Raw genomic sequence first — 20,467 nt, 5'->3', positions numbered from 1 at the left:
GTTTAAAATAGTTTAAATTATACTCCCAGTCCTGCGATGTCATAAATTAGATTGAAAAGATTAGAATAAGGTCGACATGACCCGTGATATCTTTACGTAACAACCCCAAAGTAAAGGATCATTCTTTGCTTGTAGCCTCAGTGTATCTGCTGTGGTGTGTGAACGCACCCTGGGGACTGCAGCATTAGGACGTCTCTGTGTTTCTGTCCCTTCTTCTCTCCAGCCTGTATAATGAGTGTATCTGATGATGTATGGCTGGTGTTATTAAGCCAATGGCTTTACAACAGAGAAGTTGCTCCCAACACCAACCAAGTCATGAATTCAAGTAATGACGTGAGACCGGGTTCACGCTGAGGTAAAGAGAAACTGTAAAGCTTTTCTTCTTTTAAGCAAGAAACATCAGCAGTTTTTTACAGTATGAACAGTGGACTTGAGAGGAAAAAAAAAACTGCACCTGGGGAAGGTTACAGCACAGTGGCTATGCTCAAAGGTAAATAGCACTAAAGCAATTTTTTAAATCATTTCCTCTTTGTTTTATGTGTAGTAACATATTGGGTTCAGCAGTAAACCTGCATCAAACTCCCTGTTGGGAAAATTGTGCTCCAATAGCCTTTCCACCAACGAGACACGTAAAGGGGACACATGCTTTTTTGAGCATGTGAACCTTTACAAGTAACAACTCAAATTAAAACCATGAACAGAATGGCAAAATATGTCTCTTTTAAAACACAATACTTGTAAAACTTCAACTCTACGTGGTGAGAGAAGAATTTAGCTAATTTTCGTAATTTACTTTTGTTAAAACACAATGGAAAAATCCAAGTTCTTTGAAAGTCCTGCATTCAACATGCAAGGCTACAGCCACTGTATAAGTAAACTGTGTCTGCTCCCCAAAAGTGAAGCCACAGCATCTCAATCATCACCTCGTGTCATGGCAGCAGTACAGGCCATAAAATCCGCCTTCTCCATGTTAATGTATGGGACATGGACCAAAGTAAAGAGTATACGTCAAAATAAGTGTAGAATAAATTAGTTCTTTCATGCTATAAAAGGGGGTGAAGCGTCATGATTGACAGCTGAAGCTACATCTAGAGATGGAGCGCAGAGCTGTGAAACATCTTCATAACTATGGAACTGAATTTCTCAGGTAAAGTGCATGTGGTATGTGACACTAGCACAGTATCTGTGCTAGTGTCACATGCCCATGCCCACATGCCCACATGCCCACAATGCACACAGTTCCTGATGCGTGTTGAAACTGAACCAAAGCTTTTGAATCACTGGGCCTTGAACGTTGTTCCTATATTGAAGGCAACATTTCGATAATGAGCATAACCACATTCAAACACACACGAGGAAGTGCTTTCTCACATGCGCCTTTTTTTCTCACAGGGAAGTGAAAGAGCTCGGTGGTCAAAGTGAAATAGTTGCTCTCGATCGCTGGCATTGCTCAGTTTGCGTCTCCTGAGAAAACACAGAGGAGCTGTAAAATTTACTGCTGACAACAAATCCCTGGCAGGGAGGAGAGTTTAAATATTCAGAGATGGCTTTTGGGGACGACCTGCGGTGCCCACAGGCTCATGCTGCAGTCATGCGGCTGCTGGACTCAGAGCTTCACCTGATGGAGGTCATGAAGAAGTGGATGGGTCAGCGGGCCAAGAGCGAGCGGGAGTTCTCAGTGCAGCTGCACCACATGGCTGCCATGGTGGAGAAGCTGGAGCGACCTCAGCTCGGCGCCGGGCAGGACTATATCAGCCAGCTGAACAAGGTGAGTCCGTTAGTATCCCACTGCTCACTGATCCTCAGTGGAGGAAGAGAAACATAGACAATTTATTTAGGTGCTGAAATACATTTGCAGACAACCTACACTTTAATTGTGTCATTGTCATATGAGGAAGAACCTGTTTCCTAATTAGAGTAGAGCCTGTGAATTTTATTTAAGTGAGATTTACAAAATGCAGCCCAAAGTATACTGTCACTTTTTTTTAATTTCTTACAGGTAAACTCAACATTTCTGTTGTTCTTAAAATTGATAAATATATTAATTTCCAAAACCAAATAAAAACACAACAGAGAACACAAACAAATGTGCACCACATACTTAAATACCATGAAACTAAAAGTCCTCACTTTACACGTCAGTCCCACTTCTCCTGCTTCTCTTTTTGTCTGTATGAACTTCAGGTCTGTATCTGATCATCACATCTACAAGGACTGAGTAAAGAAGAGTTTATGTCGGACTTTTGACTCCTGAGTTACAACCAATAAACTGATGGTGTTGTAGCATTACCTTTAACTCAGAGCTGTGTCTGAACATAAATCTGTTACATAACTGTGTCAGCAATTTAAACAGTTTTCCATTAATAGCCACCAGTAGTAGGAGAATATGACACAACAACATGGCAGCCCTTGTTATCAATGAGATGAGATTCTGTAGAGCTAGACAAACCAAAAACTAATCCAGAGACCAAGGTGTGGGCCACAGATCGGCCCTGGCCGAGGTTTGTTATTCTGGTTTAATAGACCTTTGCCGTGTGTCTGTCAGTCGTGGGACGTGCTGGTCGCTCAGACGGACGCTCTCAGTCAGGTGATGAAGAAACGCTCGGAGGATCTGCTCGATGGTCCCATCAGCAAACTGACGCTGCTCATCAGAGACAAACAGCAGCTCCGCAAAACCTTCGCTGAGCAGTGGAATCTACTGAGGCAGGAGCTCAGCAAGGTGTGTGACACACACACACACACACACACACACACACACACACACACACACACACACACACACACACACACACACACACAAACACAAACACAAACACACACACACTAAACTAATATCTGATTCAAAAAAAGGAGATAAGGGACATCATATTTACTTTGGTCGATATCACTGAATACAATTCTATTTTTCTTTGTGAAATTCTAACACAACATTCACTTTTTAATCATTGATATATATGAATTAAATGACCACACATAACTCAGGTGCCGTGAAGAAATTCTTATGACAAATACTTTTAATAAATACAAATACTATAGTAAATAGTATAAAACGCTGTTTCTCTATATAGCAGTTTGTTTATTATAGAGCAGATGAAATTCAAACAGTTGTTGTTCACATCCCTGTGATACAATAGATCTGTGTAATAAGGGCCTGAAACCAGCTGCACAGCAAATGTCGCATCATTTCCTCATGGCTCTCTCATGTTTCATGTTCCACTGAGGTTAAGGCCTCTGTCCACTTCCTGTGTCTCTCGGTTTGTGTCGGCACAAACTTGAAGCACAGTCATATATCTTCTGTGCTGTGAAAGATGCTTTTGTGTGTGTGTGTGTTTGTGTGTGTGATGCTGCAGGTGACCCACACGGAGCTGGAGCGAATGAGGAGCAGCTACAGACAGGCAGTGAGAGAGGCAGCTCAGGCTAAGAGGAAGCACCAGGAGGCCTGTAAAGGTGCCATGACTCACTTCTCTGATCAGAATCACTTCCACACTGAGGGCACAGTTTTCCTTTTTTTTATGACAGTGGGGTGCCTGAGGATAGATGGTGTTGTATCATGTGTGTTGATCTGAAGCCCCCTCGAGGCAAATTGGTCACATGTACTACTGAACCGTATACATAACCTACGCAGTCTCTATGTGTCTCACCACCGTCTTACACCTTGTCCTCCTCTTCCCCTACATGTGTGCAGATAAAGAGCGAGACAAGACTAAAGAGCGTTATGTCAAAGCTCTGCTGAGGCTTCACGAGCAACACAACGAGTACGTCCTGTGTGTGCGAGCTGCTCAGGTCTACCATCAGCACCACTACAGTCAGATCCAGCCCGCCCTGCTCAGCGCACTTCAGTCTCTGCAGCAAGAGATGGTGCTCATACTGTAAGATCACATGCACCCCACAGTGTGTGTGTGTGTGTGTGTGTGTGTGTGTGTGTGTGTGTGTGTGTGTGTGTGTGTGTGTGTGTGTGTGTGTGTGTGTGTGTGTGTGTGTGTGTGTGTGTGTTTGACTGAGAGAGAGAAATCTTTTTACTTAAACATCCAAAAACGAAAAACTAATCATCTGAAAGGAGAAAAGCAAAAAAGTGATAATAAGGTCCCGTCTTACATGTCACAGCTTTTTGGAGCAAGTTTTAATGCGACAGGCTCTGACAGTACGTTATCATCAACATTAATCAACTGCGCAGACTCTTGATCTGGAAATTCTTATCTTCTGCTCTGGAGAAGAGCAGAATACTGTCACCAGGGGTAACCATAAAGTTTAAAGTTCCTTCAAATGCAGTGGTGGAGGAATTTTTCAAACATTGTATTTAAAAAAAAGTGGAAATAGATACACAAAAAAGTTGCACATTATTTGCTTCCTGTGATGGCACAACATCTTAAGAATGGGCTTGACCTGTAAAATTCAGATTCACTGTAGGTTATTGCAAAACAAACAAAACATTTCAAAATGAAATGCAGAAGTCTAAAGTTGATTTTATCTGCAATTGAACTTGAGGCTGACACTGCAGGTCTTTCCTGTCAAGTGTCATGGTTCCTCACCATCTGAGGAACAATAATGAATAAAGTGAATTTATATGATTTTAAATCTCCTACAGCTATTTGTAAGTATACCTAAAGTATCAAAAGTAAAAGTTGTACATCGCTATGATTGAGTCTCTGCCTCCTACAAACCACTTTCAGTTTCCTCTTGACCAGACATGCTGCTGAGTTTCCCTCTCGTTAAAGATTACTTTTAACTATATAAAAAAACAATGTGAAGATATAACGCAGTGCATTATAAAAGTGGCATAGAAAGTACAGATATTTGTTGTTATATGTAGTGGAGTAAAAAGTACCTGAAAATAAATGTAATTCAAGAAGTAAAGTACAGATACATGAAAAACCGATTCAAGTACAAGTGAATACACTAGTTTGAGTCAATGAACAGGTCAACACCTGTGCTTGATGTGTAACATGTGTTGTTCTGACCTGTGAACCAGGAAGGAGATCCTGCAGGAGTATTTTGAAATCTCCACTCTCCTCCATCATGAGGTGGTGAGGATCCACCGGGAGATCTCCTCTGCTCTGACGGCCGTGGATCCTCAGACAGAATACGACAGCTTCATTCAACAGAACAGGTCGACAGCGACAAACATTACAACCTCAGATGTCCACCACTCAGAGCACTGGTGCCATGAACCTTGTGTCTGTGTGTGTGTGTGTGCGTGTGTGTGTAGGTCTGTGGGGGAGATTCCTGCCTGTGCAGAGTTTGATTGCAGTCTTCTGGAGGACAGCGAGCAGCTAAACCCCAAAGAGATCGAGCTGAACGACCTCACGCTTGAGACCATCCAGCACCAGTGAGACCAAAACACTGCAAACTCACATCACTGAACTCTGATATCCCTTTTTTTAAAGATCTCAACTACTTCCTCTTACCCTACCCAATTCTGTTCTGCCACCTATTTCCTCTGCTTGATCTGCATCATCTTCCTCCTCTCGCCACGTTACTTCCCTCTCCCTCTCTCCCAGACTCACCGCAGTGGAAGGGGAGCTGCTGGAGCTGGCTCGGACTCTGGGCTCCCAGCAGACCTCTGTTGAGCAGCTGGAGCTGGAGTTGGATGCCGAGCTGGAAGGTGTAAAGAAAGGCCAGAGGTGAGTGGACCACAGACATGAGCCAGAGTCACTTCAGAGGAGTTTTAAACCACGCAGCCTTTTGCTTTACTGCAAAGACAAACTACCGAAGATATTCTCTGCGGGCAGGCCTTTCCATCTAGAGGATTCAGTGTGCTCTTGGCTCGGCAACAGCTAATAGCCAGGGTTTTCTCTTGGGGGCAGTAAGTGCCTCATGAATTATAATGCAGTCATATGGCCTGAGATATGGAGCTCAATCCCCTTGTTTGTCTTGGTTGGCGAGGCTGTGTGAAGGTGTTAGAGGTTCACGGTCCTGTGGGAGAGAACGAGTCATTAACAAGCTCCTGGAGGACCCACTCTGAAACAACGTGTGCAATTTGCAAAAGCCCGACAACTTCCTGAGGCACCTGGGGAGCACACACAGTGGAGGTGGGGGTGGTGTTTGAGAAATGAGCGGAGGATTTGTCACGCTTTGCTCTCGATTATGAAATCAACTGTGCTAGTTTGACCTTGTGGGACCTGTGGGGAGACCTGGCTAAGGTAATAGAGCGGATGTGGGAGGAGCACACGGTTCCTGGTTCGATTCTGCAGCCAAGTGTCCCTGAGAATTCAGAGCAACATTTAGACACTGAATTTGATATCAATATTATTTGCAAAGCAAGTTGAAGGCTGTTATGTACATTTGAAGGACTTGCAATTACATGTCAGCGTTGGGCCTGTTCTCTTCTCACTACAAAGTAACTCCTCTGCGGCTTTTAATTACATCACATCATCGCTCGTTTCATCTTTGTTTAATCAACTTTCTTTAATCTGAAAATGTTGAGGACATCTTACCCATTCTTCATCAGATCCTGGTGGTGGATCCTGATCGTGGTGGCTGCTGATCATGAACAATAGTTTTTAACAAGACTTCTTGATACGCAATACGTAAAACACTCATTACTGACTATAATTCATCAATTAATTTACCTCCCATTACGTGACAAACTGTTTATTCTAATTAATGCTGTGGATACCCTTATTCTTTTGATCTTCTTCATTACTCATCTATTGCACTTCTGTCCGTCCTGGGAGAGGGATCCCTCACATGTGGCTCTCTTCAAGGTTTCTAAGTTATTTTCCCCCTGTTAAAAGATTTAGTTTTTTTGGAGTTTCTCCTTACTCTTGTTGAGGGTTAAGAACAAATGATGTCAGACCTTGTTAAAGCCCTATGAGACAAATTGTGATTTGAGAATATGGGCTTTAAAAATATCATTTTAATGATTGAAGTCTGCAAATAATTTAAAGGAATAGTTTTAGACATTTTGTAGAATTATCCTTTCCCCCCCTCTTTGGTGAAAAGCTCAATGATATGACTGATATCACTTCCTGTATGTAGAGCTGTTTTCAGACCCCTAAAAAATGCCAGGTATATTGGATTTGCAAATTTTCTGGAAATTGTCCTGGTCAGATGCGTTCACAGCAACAGGAACATTTCTGTAACATTCAGGTGAGGGGTGGTGCCTGGTTAGAAGGGGCAGGAAGCAGAACACCGGCCTTTAGTCCAAAGCTCTGGAATCACGTTGAACCTCTTTGTCAGCGTCTTTCATTCTAACATATGTGCTCGTCCAGCTTTGCATCTGTTGTGTAATAGAAACGTTATCATCACACCCACTCGCTCACTGTGAATTTCTAGAAATGTTACTGCTGTATTCTCACGTGGGCTCACGCTGACATTTCACTAGTTTGGAGCAACTGAACCAGACACTCACAAACAGCCCCTCTGGAAATACTGAGGATAACGTCCAGACTTCAGTGCATTAGAAATTCTTTGATGATCTTTATTGCTTTCACAGTAAAGTATAGGCAACTACCCTAAAGACTCCTTGGGCCCCAGAAAGCCCCTGGCTCTCTTTGACCTTGTCAATTTGCAACATTGTTATATTAGACTAATTAAAACAGGAATACATTTGTTTTGGAAGAAACAGATGATTATTTGAAACATCCCAAAACTCAAACACACAGAGTTCACAAAGAGCAAGCAGCAAATTGTCACATCTGAGCTGCTGAAATCTGAGAACCTTTGGCGTTGGTTATGATAAATGACCCAAACAAACATGGTGGTTGATTCATTTCCTGACAACTGATGAATAGTTTCAGCTCTAACCATATTGCCCTAGAGGGACTTGCTAAGTGACTCATAACGGAGCTGTGGCTGCAGTGTGTGACGTGTGTGTGCTGCACAGGAACTCAGAGGTGACAACAGCGTGCACAGAGATAGGTCGGGGTGGGGGGGGGGATCAGATGGTGGTTGACCCCTGTGTTGATACTGTTGCTCCAAGATCCTCTACAACAAAGTCCCAGCTCAGTTGTGGTTTAGGATTCCAGAGGCTTTGGGGTTATTTGAGGTTTGATGCTCTTACACGCTCACCGGCTGACTAAGCGCTTGTTAAAGAAGCCCTATCATTGATTTCATTAATCAATACGAAGCATCTGCAGACGTATTTGCACAGACAGGCTCTTTTTGTGCTCCTGTGCTCTCAGATTGTGTCACTTGTGTTGTTTTATTGATTTTTTCATCCCTTTATACTTTACCTTTGTGGATACACATCTGCTCTGTTTTAATCAGGGTCTACCAATTCAGCAAGAGACATGCACTGGAGGGCTGTCGGCAGCAGGTCGCTCTGTCTCAGGGCATGAGGGCCAAGCTGGAGGCTCAAAGACTTATTCTGAAGGAGAAACTGGACCAGCTGGGCTCCAGAGAACCTCCGTCTGCGCTGAGACTCGACCCAGACAACGTTTCCCTTTCATCCAACTCAAGCAGCGTATGTTCTCCCTGTCACACGCTTTGTTTCCTCCCTAATCACATTAGTTCTGTCAGAGAGCCAGATGTGTTGTATTTAGACTCATAAACAGGTCATGGTATAAAGAATAGTTTCAGACGTCTATGATCCAACATGGACGCCTGAAACTACTGTTGATACACATCAACAGTATGATACAGACAGACGTCTTTATGTAAGTATAAAGACGTCAGAGCTGGTAAAATATAAACAATGTTTAGGGCAGCATGCTTTATTGTGGTAAGCACTGTCGCCTCACAGGAAGAAGGTATCCGCCTGGTCATAGTCTTAGACTTTGCATGATCTCCCTGTGTGCCTGTGTGCTTTTTCTGTACATTCCCTAAAAGCAGTCATTTTTTCTCTACGTCTTCTAAACCAAAACACATTTGTTGACAGTATTTCTCAGAGGTGAGGTGTCACAAGTCCATGTCCTGAGCTACATGTGATGATGGAATCAGAAAGAGCTGCAGCATCAAGTTCTTTTTTACTCGCAATGGTCAATAAGAATATTACCACTTGTTAATTGATTTAGAGACAACATCCAGGCCAGAGATTTAGCGACTGCACTTCCTTTATTGTACTCGACACCAGTTCTTAGCTAACCTTAGCTTAAACCATCATTCGCCGAAAGGCACCATTGCCAGCATTAATTTACCGTGTCTAATTTGTATGTATGGATTACAGTGGTGCTCAGTTCAGGTCTTTGGTACAGACAGAAACATCTCAACTTCAAGAGATTAAATAGAAATAAAATGAGAAAAGACTGTTTTTACCTTTGTTCTGAAATATACACAATAAACTCTTTTGGGAACTAGTATCACTACACTCTCTACCTCTGAGCACCTAAATACAGCTGAACAAACCAATTCATTGGATTTAATAATCTTGCAAGTATCTTCCTTACTTTTTACTCTTTTTTTCAGGAACACGGTCAAACTCCTTCCAAGCTCCTGATGGACGGGATCATCAACAATCTAAGTGGCTTCTTTAAACCAAAGTGTGAGGTACGTTAAACAATTACACACCAAACAATGTAAAACAAGTGTTTATAGTTGATAGTGTGAGATCACATTGTACACACTGAACAGAATCTGTAGTATTTCTTTGTGTGTTGCTGACAGGAGGGACAGTTGTTTCAGTTGAAGGTCACTTCCTCTCCTCCATCTAACACCTTCCTGCTCTTAACTCAAACTGCAGCAGCTGTTTCTTCCCTCAAACCACAGCAAACAGTCCGTCATGTTTTGTTGAAAGTGTCAGATTTTTAGCGCGTGTACCGTCTGTGCTGCTGCAGCTGACTCAGGCACATGATCTTTCTCTGGGAGTTTCTTGCTCCTGAAGGCACCTAGGGACTTATAGAGGTCAGCTTTGTCGGCCGAGCTACTACTATTGAAATTCTGCCCGTTCTAAAACTATAGGTTTATTTCTCAGTTAGCCGGTATTGATGTTAGCAGGAAAAGGCCTTGTGTTGTCATTCATTCATCCTTAAACTTACAGAGAGATAAAAACGACTGCATCTAAGCTCTAAAAGGTCATTTTGGGCAAATAATGTTTTAATGTCCATAATGTGTTGGCCTTCAAGTCTAAATTATTTGAAGTGTGAACTTCTTCCCTCTTTCAAACTCCCTGCTCCGTGGTACCCTGGAGGAATGAAGGGTGGTGCAGTGAGACTTTAAAGGATTACAGAATCTTCTTTGAACTATCTCTGTATAATCTTTGCAGAATCATCCTATAACCATCCTCTATCTTTTCTTATAGTTTCATTATTCATGGCAGCTTTAAGGATTCTGCTTCTCCCTGCTCCTGCCTCCAGGTGCTTCCAGTCCTCCCTCCGGTGCTGGATGTGGATCGTCCTCTGGGGCAGCAGGACTGGTACCACGGAGCCGTCCCCAGACTGGAGGTCCTGCAGCTGCTGGAGACTGATGGAGACTTCCTGGTGAGGAAGAGTCAAGAGAAACAGGGTTACGTGCTCTCTGTGCAATGGGACGGATCCTGCAAGCATTTCCTAATCCAGACCACGGATGTGAGTAAATCTAAACGCTTTTAGAGAAAAAGACTTGCAGAAGCACATTTTACTTGATATACAGTACTGGTCAGAAAACAGCTAGATTTGTCCAGACAATGGATTTTAGAGTGTAATGTCTCAGGCTTTTTTTAAATGTAAGATTAAAACAAATAATCCTTACTTGATTTTGTTTTTATAAGAAAAGAATCATCTTAAATCCTAAATCTTTACTCGTCCATCTACCAAACACACTCATGGTGTTTTTTCTAGAACAAAACTGAAACAATTGTTTGGAAAGTTTTTCCTAGTTCTGAAGTTCCTATAAAGATTTAGCACTTAAAGTTTGCTTTGGTTGGCATTTAAGTCTGGACACTGTGGGTGTCCCTATTAGATTAGAATGCTTGTGTTTGGTAAAAATGGACGCATTGTTTCCCTACCAGTTTTTTGTTGTTATACAGAAGTAAGTTATAAAAACAGCTTTAGTCTGTGACTATATTCAGCATGCATATTTTTCTCCCACTTGCTTGATTGCAAAACAGTACGCCTCTGTACATGCTGCTCTATTTGTGTGTCAGTAGAATCTGTACCGTCTGGACGGACAGGGGTTCCACAGCATCCCTCTGCTGATCCATCATTTATTGTCCTCGCAACAACCCGTCACTAAGAGGGCTGACATTGTGCTGAGGAAACCTGTACTCAAGGTATTTAGCTTTCATATCTTCACAGGGATGGATATAATATAGATATAAATATAAGTTACTATCTAAATACATCAATGGTTTCCATCGCTTGTCCTTGATAACCAAAGACGCTGAAAAATGGTAGCAAACCATTTACCAGGGAATAGCTGTTACTCTTCCTGTTTAAGCTGGAAACAGCGGGAGACAGTTTTGTAATCCGGCGGAAGAGGCCTCTGACTCCACCTTTACTTTTAGGTGAGGCCTCACTGAGGTAACTGTCCCTCTGTATCGCAGTGCTGCTGCTCCGACACAGACACTCACCCTCTGAAACCGAAGCAGGTTCAGCTGGAGCGGTCACAGGAGGGAACGGTGTTGGCACCACAGCAGATTGCACTTTGAGGGTGACTGCCGGCTGATGCTCTGCTTCATCCAGGCTCTTTATGACAGGAGATTCAGCAGCAGTGGCTGTAGGAGGTGGTGGAGAAGTAAAGATGGCTGAGTCTGGATCAGTGTCCTCCAGACCAGGCTCCTGGTCTTCAGCAGTGGTGGCTGTAAGAGCTGGTGGAGGAGTGGTTATGGTTGAATCCGGTACAGGGTGCTCCTTCAGACCAGGCTCTTGGTTTATGTCCTCATTAGGAGTGGTTACAGCCACCTCATCTGCTGAATGCGCGTAGCCTGTCTGAGGCTCAAATAATTTGCAGATGTTCTCTGGTGCAATATTGCTGATTATTCTCAGCACTTCAGGTGCAAAGCAGTGGAGTCTTGCCTGCAGGACGTCCTGGGTGTAGCCCTGTCTCACACTCTCCTGTATGGACCAGACCACGTCTTGTCTGGTGACGCAGGATCGGGCGAACTGAAGATCCAGTGAGGGCAGGGCTTTGGCCAACAGGTGCTCAACTCCTCTGCCAACCCAACATAACATCCATTGTACTGAGCTGCATGTTGAGGTTGGTGTTTGCAGGTTGGCAGCCAGAAGCTCTTCACCACTTCAGGCACCACCTCTCTTGGAACCAGCAGTTTGGAGCCGGAGGGCTGCTGCTGTCACTGCTCTGTCATTCCCCACACACACACACACACACACTCCAGGGGTTCAGGGAGCTGAATGAGAGAGGAGTGAAGTCGAGAGACTGGAGAATCAACATTCTAGCGCTTTGTAACCAACTACATTAATTACCACACAAACCACACACACAACTTCAAAGGACATTCATTTGTCATACATTGATTGAGACTTACTATGAACACAGTAAGCATAGTTACTAATTGTTTAAGCTATATCCTTAACCTAACCGCAAATATAACTTGAAGCTAAACCTCACCCTTTTATAACATGTATTTACCTTCATATTAAATGATTTACATTATGGGGACTTGTTTAATGTCCCAGAGTAAAGACAAGTTCCTGTAAAGTGTTTGTACGTTGGTTGGTTTGTTTGTGTGGAAGCGAGATTACATAAAAACAACTCAACAGATTTCCAGAGAACTCGATGTAATGTGCGTCAGAGAAGAACCAAGTACATTTTCATGTGGATCCCTGATCAAGACATTTTCCCGGGGATTAATTCATTGATTCTTGATGAAAAAATCAAGCACATTCAGGAGACTAATACTTGATACATGTGTGTTTATTATTTGGTGAAGCCTGATTGAATTTAAGGGGGAACTGTTGGGCCCAATGCGATGCCATTGTATAGTTAGTCAAGAGCTTTCATTTATATTCTCTATAGTCTCTCTTCTTTTCTGTCCTCCTTTGCTGGTCTCACAACATAAAAGAGCAACATATCTCTCATTGTTTGTTTTTTAACCCCATTAGGACAAGTGGGTTCTGGACCATGATGATATTATCTTGGGACAGCTTATTGGACGGGTGGGTATGCTTTACATCTGTTGACGGAGAAGAGAACAGACACAAACATTTCATTTTGATTCCACTGATAACAAAGAGACAGGTGTTTTTCACTCTGAAAATGTTTTCAACATATTTGCATGAAACTTTTTGGCCAGAGGACAAAGACGACATGCACAATGAGTTCCAGTCACTTAAAACATGTTGCATTGTTTTCTCCTCTGGCTTGAAAGAGATCTTCTCTTGTGATGGATACAGAATGCAAAGTAAAATATCGTCTGTAGTTCTGCTCTAAGCTGTCACAAGTTTTCAGTGGCTTGAATAATTCATATAAAGTGGGATATCTTAAAAGTTTCCATCGTACTGTACAAAGTTGTACTTTCTATTACCATCTCTTTGTTGTGGCTATTTGTCCTTGGAAATACAAAAAGGACGTTTTAATAATAATTGAAAACACTTACTGAGGAAGGCAAACACTTTGTGTAATTCCGACAGCCGCAGTCTCATATTATCTACAGCTGAACAAAATCATCTTTACACAGAGGATGTATTGTAGATGCAGCTGTAGCGTAAATCACTTACATTGATATTGCTTTGGGACAGGATCTCTTTATGGTCAGTCTGGACACCACAGCAACCATTAGGATTTATATACATCTTTATTTCCCATTTCATCTGCATAAAATTGTACTTCTGGGAACATTTCACCAAGGATATTGTCTTATGTTGAATTAGTTATTACTCTGATGAGTAAGAAAAGAAAGTTTTATAAACACTGGAGCTGATCATGTTGTTGTTGGTGCGACACAGGGAAACTTTGGAGAAGTGTTCAGTGGTTGTTTACGCTCTGATAAAACTCCTGTAGCTGTGAAGACCTGTAAAGAGAACCTGGCCCCGGAGCACAAGAATAAGTTCCTGATGGAGGCCAGGTTAGTACACACACAAACACACGCACGCACGCAGCCACATGCACACACACACACACACAAACACACACACACACACACACACACACACACAAACACACACACATACACACACACACACACACACACACACACACACACACACACACACACGCACACACACACACACACACACGCACACACCTCTCTGCTCCTGTCCAGGATCCTGAAGCAGTACGAGCATCCAAACATTGTGAGGCTGATAGGAGTGTGCACACAGAAACAGCCCATCTACATCATCATGGAGCTTGTTCAAGGTGAATAGGATCCTGTTAGACAGCACATTAACATCCCGACAGCTTCAAGATTGAATGTGCCCTCATCCCTCTATGTGTGTGTGTTTGTGTGAAGGTGGTGATTTTCTCTCCTTCCTGCGACAGAAGAGTCAAATTCTGACACCTAAGATTTTGATCAAGATGATAGAGAATGTAACAGCTGGTATGGAGTACCTGGAGAGCAAGAAGTGCATCCACAGGTTGGTCTGCCAATCAATCACTTTATTTTACAGTGCCCTAATAAGATGTATGAATGCGTAATTTATATCAAATGAGACCAAATTTGAAATGATGTTATGTCTTATTAGGGACAAATGTTTGTTTAATGTATAATGAAGAACATATCATTTCTAGTTTTGTATAATTTCTAAGGTAAGGATTTCTAGGTTTCGTCAAACAACCCACCCAACTCAGTGTTTAGACAAAGTGATTTGTACATGGACTCGCTCAGTGGTTGAAGTTGTAAATACATTCACCTATTGTGTTTAAGTACAACTTTAAATGTACATTACTTGAATAGCTGCAGGATGTTTTCTCAGTTATTGAGTGGAGCTGAGGATCTCAGGAAGTGGAATCTATCTTGATGAGTGCCCCTGCCTCGGGTGTGAAGTACCACAGTGGAGGAGGTTGTTGTTGAGACATGAGGTTGTGACATCCGGCTCATTTGCTGGGTCGCTGTATGACTTGCCCAGCAGGGACAGATCAGCTGCTCAGCCTGTACAGCGCCGCATGCCAACCCTGCTTCACATGCAACAACAACAGAGACATGACCAGAACGCCTGTTCTCTCACTCCTTCTACTGCCGTCTGCTCTGTTGCTGTTTCTCTTCAAGCACAGCATCACGTTCTGTGTCTTTCACCATCTTGTCATCAGCCTCTGTTAAAAACCCCTTCTCTCGCTCTGCTCTGTTCTCTTTTTTTCTGTTTTCAGGGACCTGGCAGCTAGGAACTGTCTGGTTGCTGAGCACAATGTGGTGAAGATCAGTGACTTTGGGATGTCCCGTCAGCAAGAGGATGGCGTGTACTCTGCAGAGGGCGGCCTCCGACAGATCCCTGTCAAATGGACGGCTCCCGAGGCCCTGAACTACGGTACACCACTAACCCCCTGTGACCCCCAGTGACCCCCAGCCAGACACACTTCCCCTCTTTCTTTCTGCCAAATGGGCAATCAGAACCTGACAGTGACCCGTCTGTGCCTTTGTCAATGCTGCCCCCTGCTGGTGTGTTCAGGTCGCTATACCACGGAGAGTGATGTGTGGAGCTTCGGGGTCTTACTGTGGGAGGCTTTCTCCATGGGAATGTCGCCCTACACCAGCATGAGCAACCTGCAGACCCGAGAGGAAGTGGAGAGAGGTGCATGCTCATATCAGACACTCACAATAAACTGTCTGCGTGTTTGTGTTCAGATAATCCCTGCTCCTTCAAACTGGTTTCCCACTTTATCTGAGACATGTTCCCGGTGTGCTTCTATGTTTGATAGTAATAATAACTTCATTTATATAGCACTTATTAAAGATACAAAGTGCTGTACATTTTACAGAGCAAAACAATGAGAGACTCAGAGGAGAAAGAAACAGGGCCGATTTCAACTATACACGAAATGAATAAAACACACTGACATAAGTGACAGGTTTCATCATAACCACCATTAAATAAATAAAACCAAATAAATGTATCAGGATCAGAATCAAGAATTAAAAGCTGCTTTGTACAAATGTGTTTTAAGGAGTGTTTTTAAATGGGAGATCAATTCACTGCCTGATCTCCTGGGGCTAGGCCTTCCAAAGTCCAAGGGTTTAGAGACAGATGATAGATTTTCAGCGTGTTTTGTCATAGTAGGAGAGCAGCTCGGAGATATAAGGGTGTGCCAAACCAGCCAGGGCCTTAAAAGTGATTTTAAAAGTATTTTATAATCATTTTAAAATGATGCTTTGTGTGTTTCAGGATACCGCATGCCTGCTCCTCATGGCTGCCCCGTGGAAATCTCCAGGATTATGAGCAGCTGCTGGCAGTACGATGCCAAACTCAGACCATCTTTCAAGAAACTCCGTGCTGAACTTACTACTATACACAAAAAAATTACATAATACAAGCCTGGACGGTTGGAAGTGTGTTTTTTTGTTTTTTCAGAAAAGGTGTTGAAATTCAGTAAATGGACCAGTTGGTGGCAGCATTTCTGTTTCTTCACCTCTTGCCCCTTTCACTTGTCATTTCATCCCTCCTCCTCCAAAGAACAGAGGCTTGTTCTCAACACATCCATCTTCTTTTAGACGGCACAAATTTATGCTAACACACACATGTGCCTTGTGTCTGATAACAGTACATTACAGAGCAGTTAACACCCATTTCTGGCTGAAGTTGTTGCTATTGACAATAATTCTGTAAGTCTGCAGCCTGTGGGAATCCAGGACTAACACAACACATTTTAATGGAAAAATTATCAAAAATGAAAAGAGAGGCTTATTGAACTGTCCTTTTTACAGAGTATTTTAACACAACACTTCTAGAAGTAATCTTTTTTGCCTCAGCAACAGGTGAAATGACGATTTGTCATGTGACTCAAATGTGTCACTCATAGTGAGTGTCAATGTGTCACTGCCACAGACAATTATCACTGAACTTGTTACTCCGCTCAACAGTCTTTAAGCAACGACTTACCGGGTTCACTCCTACAGCTCTCATCTGTTTCATTTCTGGATGCAGCTGTCAGCTTATTTCATGGAGAACAAAGACACTGTTGTGCCAAGGCCAACAAATTCAATCAGACCGCACAGAAACCAGTCTGCTGAATATGCCCTGATGTTTTCATCAGGATCCATGCATTGTTCCCTGCTAATCATATATACCCATTTACAGTTCTCTGGTTAGGGAATCAGCCTACAATTGTGTAATTTAATAAAAAATATAATACGTGTAATCTTTGACTCTTAGACAGATGGTTACATAATGTCCTTTTGAAGGCGTCGTCTGAGTGGGAGAGGGTGTGTGTGTGTTTGTGTGTGCTCAGATTCTTAAACAAACAGAACCTGTTTTTTATTTCAACGTAATTGTTCCGCCTCTACAGTTCACAGAAACATGTGGAGGCTACTGACACTTATGAGTTTGTGTAAATCATACTTGAGTTAAAATAATGTGGTGAGGACATGTACAATCAAGCCTTCACTGCCGTAAAAAACACTTTTTAGCTCACCACTCCGAGTTAGGCATTTCCGTCTGAAAGAATTTAAACAGAATAGAACTCATTGCCTCTGTTGCTTGGGTTGCTCTGGTGTGTGCATCAGCAGACACGATATGTTAGAGTTAGCGTGAGAATAACAAGATCAGAGAATCAGAGGCTGGGTGGGGGAAGTTTTTCAGTTGCCCTGGGAGAGAAGAATTATGATGCAAATTTCCCAGCTGGAATTTTTCAATTACGTACTCCAAGTGAACAGGAGCACAACATCAAAGGCAAACAAAAATAGAATGAATCATATCAAGCTTGTGCTTTTATATCAAATTGCAAACCAAACAGGTTTACCTATAAGCTTGGGAATATCCAATCATACAAACTATGTAGTGCAAGAAAGACAATCTAAGTAAATTGACTGTTTGACATATTAACATTTGAGGCGTATTGATTGCGCAAAATCTTCATTTAACATTCACTCTTTTGACAGTTTTGTTATGTCAAAGCAGCACAAGCAGGGCATGGTCTTCCTTTACACACATATGGAGGGATGAGGGCACATTAAGTCTCAAAGCTGGTGTGTGTGCGTGTGTGTGTGTGCGTGTGTGTGTTCTCGTGTGCGTGCGTGTGTATGAAATAGCTCAACAAAGCATGAACAGATTTTGACCACACTTGGCGTGATTATCAATTGGTTCGGTATCTCCATATGATTAAGTTTTGGACCAGATCAAGCGTCAATAAAAATATGGTGTGAAAAACAAATTTCTCCACAAAAGTTAGGACTGAAGAAACATTGCAAAGAAAATTATTCCTCATCATATGTTTAAATAGCGTAGTGTAGGTAAGAAACTATTAAAAATGGCATCTGAGTTGACTATGTCGCAAAAGATTTCTCTTTTCAACCCTTCATCCACTCTAAGGCTGTGGATTGCACAGACAAAAATGAAAGCACTCTTGAGTAGTAGAATCTTAAATGCTTCAAACCTCAGGCTCATGTAATGGCTCATGGTCACAAAGCAACAGACACACACTGTGCACGCATCTAAGAATGTAGGCCTACCAGTATTTTTTACGAGTTTTTATAGTCAGTGAAGTGACGAACAGTTGGGACACCAACCCGGTGTGAACACGTGGAAGACAAACGCCGCTTAGATAGAACAAGTCCATGATCCATTTGTCCATATTAAACTCTACTTCCAAATGAGCAGAGAGATGCTACACCTGCTTTTTTGTCTTAAATAGTAAATATATCAGTATGTGCTTACTTGTGCTACTACTGAGTGGAAGAAGTTGAACTTTGAATTAACAAAGCACAATTGAATTTCACAGATAGTGACAAAATTGTGAAATTATTATAATTTAAAAAAGCCCCAACATTTTTACATTGATAATGGCTCTGTAAAAACAGATTTTAAGACCTGATGAGAATAATATATTTTATTTGTTTATATATATATATATATATAAATGATAATATATAAATTACAATGTTAATCCAGTTTCTGACCCTGTAACCAAATTAACAGATTAAAAATAATGATTTATCACGGTGAAACACAGGCAAATCATTATTGTCACTTCTAGAAACTTTCCACTACTTCAGGGAAAGTTAAACTTACATAAGTTGCTGCTTGTCTAGACAGCATTTTTTTTACCTGCAGCCAAATGATCACCACTTGTATGACAGGATTGGTTTCGTAAAGTCTGCACTCTTTTGTTGTTTGTTTAATCAAAGAACAAGAAGAATATATTTAACTAACTATCTAATGTTACCACTTATTAGTGTAGAAAAAAATCTTCAGCAAATCAAAAAGGTTTCAAATGCTTATAGTCTTGAGAAAATGTTCTCTTGCTGTATAGTGGACAAACCAGTCCTGACTGCAGCTCCCAGCTCATAACTACTGTTGCTGTTGGAATATCAACATCAAAACACAAGATCTGAAGAACTCCCATAGAAAAACAACTGCTCCATGTCAACCGCAAGGACAGAAAACCTTCAAATTGTTGAGACAAAAGCAGGTGACATTGTTGTGTGACAGTGACACGCCACCTCATGATGGGTGTGTAATGTCATGGAAAGGTTAGCGTGGGCTGTTACACAACTTTCTGCAAACCGCTCTGATCCATTTTGCTTTGTTCTCCTGAACATCTTTGGACCGGAAGATGAGTGTTCGCTCCTTTAAGCCTTATTTAATAAGGATTAAAATTATTATCGCACATGATCTTCTCTGCTCTCTGAGATAATGCTTTTTCACCTGTGGTAAGATGGGATGCCAACAACGATTTAATAATAGTCCTGCAGAGAAGACAAACATGAAATATAGATAGATAGATCCAGCAGGTGATTAATGGGACATATTGATTAATGGAACATATGATGTCCTCCATGTAATTCAACAGTTTGTCAACGCCTCGGTCTTCACAACATTCAGTAGCAGATGAGACGATAGTTCCCTGCAGTGATCACGTGGACCTGACAACCTGTTTAGACGCTCATCCTCACAGTGACACATATCTCTGTAGCATAGGTTCCTGATGATGTTTTCTTACACCTGACATCTATTGCACTTCTGTCCGTCCTGAGAGAGGGATCCCTCACATGTGGCTCTCTCTGAGGTTTCTACATATTTTTACCTGTGAAAAGGGTTTTTAGTAGTTTTTCCTTACTCTTGTTGAGGGTTAAGGACAGAGGATGTCACACAATGTTAAAGCCCCATGAGACGAATTGTTATTTGTGAATGTGGGCTATACAAATAAAACTTGATTGATTGATTGATTGATTGAGTAATTCAGGAGATTGCGGGGGCGTCTAGCTTATGACTTACCACAGGCAGGATGGACTGGATTGTGTTAAAGGCACAAGACAAAGGAGAGAACGTGATTCTCACTGTGCTGCCTGCTTCGTTCAGATGAAGAAGTTCGTGTTGAAGGAGGTAGAAGACTGCGTCCTCAACTCAGATCTCAGAACACTGTGGGTTGAAATAGCTGCTCACCTGCACCAGAGCAGCAATGGTAGTTCACCCTGGACTTTCCTGATGTGGGATAAGAGGACAACTGGGCTGACATCTTTGAGTGCAAATTGGGACAACTGCTTTAACACCAGAACCAGGCA

At 42.2% G+C, this 20,467-nt stretch overlaps 1 protein-coding gene across 1 annotated transcript; it reads left to right on the top strand.

Annotated features, from left to right (window-relative positions):
* The first annotated feature begins 1,543 nt into the window (after positions 1 to 1,543).
* On the top strand, positions 1,544 to 17,089 carry fes (FES proto-oncogene, tyrosine kinase). The gene is made up of 18 exons (XM_061068338.1): positions 1,544 to 1,768; positions 2,546 to 2,719; positions 3,351 to 3,447; positions 3,686 to 3,869; positions 4,970 to 5,107; positions 5,207 to 5,326; positions 5,499 to 5,621; positions 8,209 to 8,404; positions 9,346 to 9,426; positions 10,233 to 10,442; positions 11,003 to 11,125; positions 12,918 to 12,971; positions 13,761 to 13,879; positions 14,078 to 14,172; positions 14,267 to 14,390; positions 15,121 to 15,278; positions 15,420 to 15,542; positions 16,134 to 17,089. The coding sequence occupies exons 1-18, from the start codon at positions 1,544 to 1,546 to the stop codon at positions 16,274 to 16,276; spliced, it is 2,487 nt and encodes an 828-aa protein (XP_060924321.1). The 3' UTR covers positions 16,277 to 17,089.
* Positions 17,090 to 20,467: the final 3,378 nt, after the last annotated feature.

Source organism: Limanda limanda, chromosome 3, assembly GCF_963576545.1.
Source record: "Limanda limanda chromosome 3, fLimLim1.1, whole genome shotgun sequence".
Taxonomy (NCBI): Eukaryota; Metazoa; Chordata; class Actinopteri; order Pleuronectiformes; family Pleuronectidae; genus Limanda; species Limanda limanda.
The sequence above is the reverse complement of the archived record's forward strand: the minus strand, read 5'-3'. Positions and strand labels throughout refer to the sequence as shown.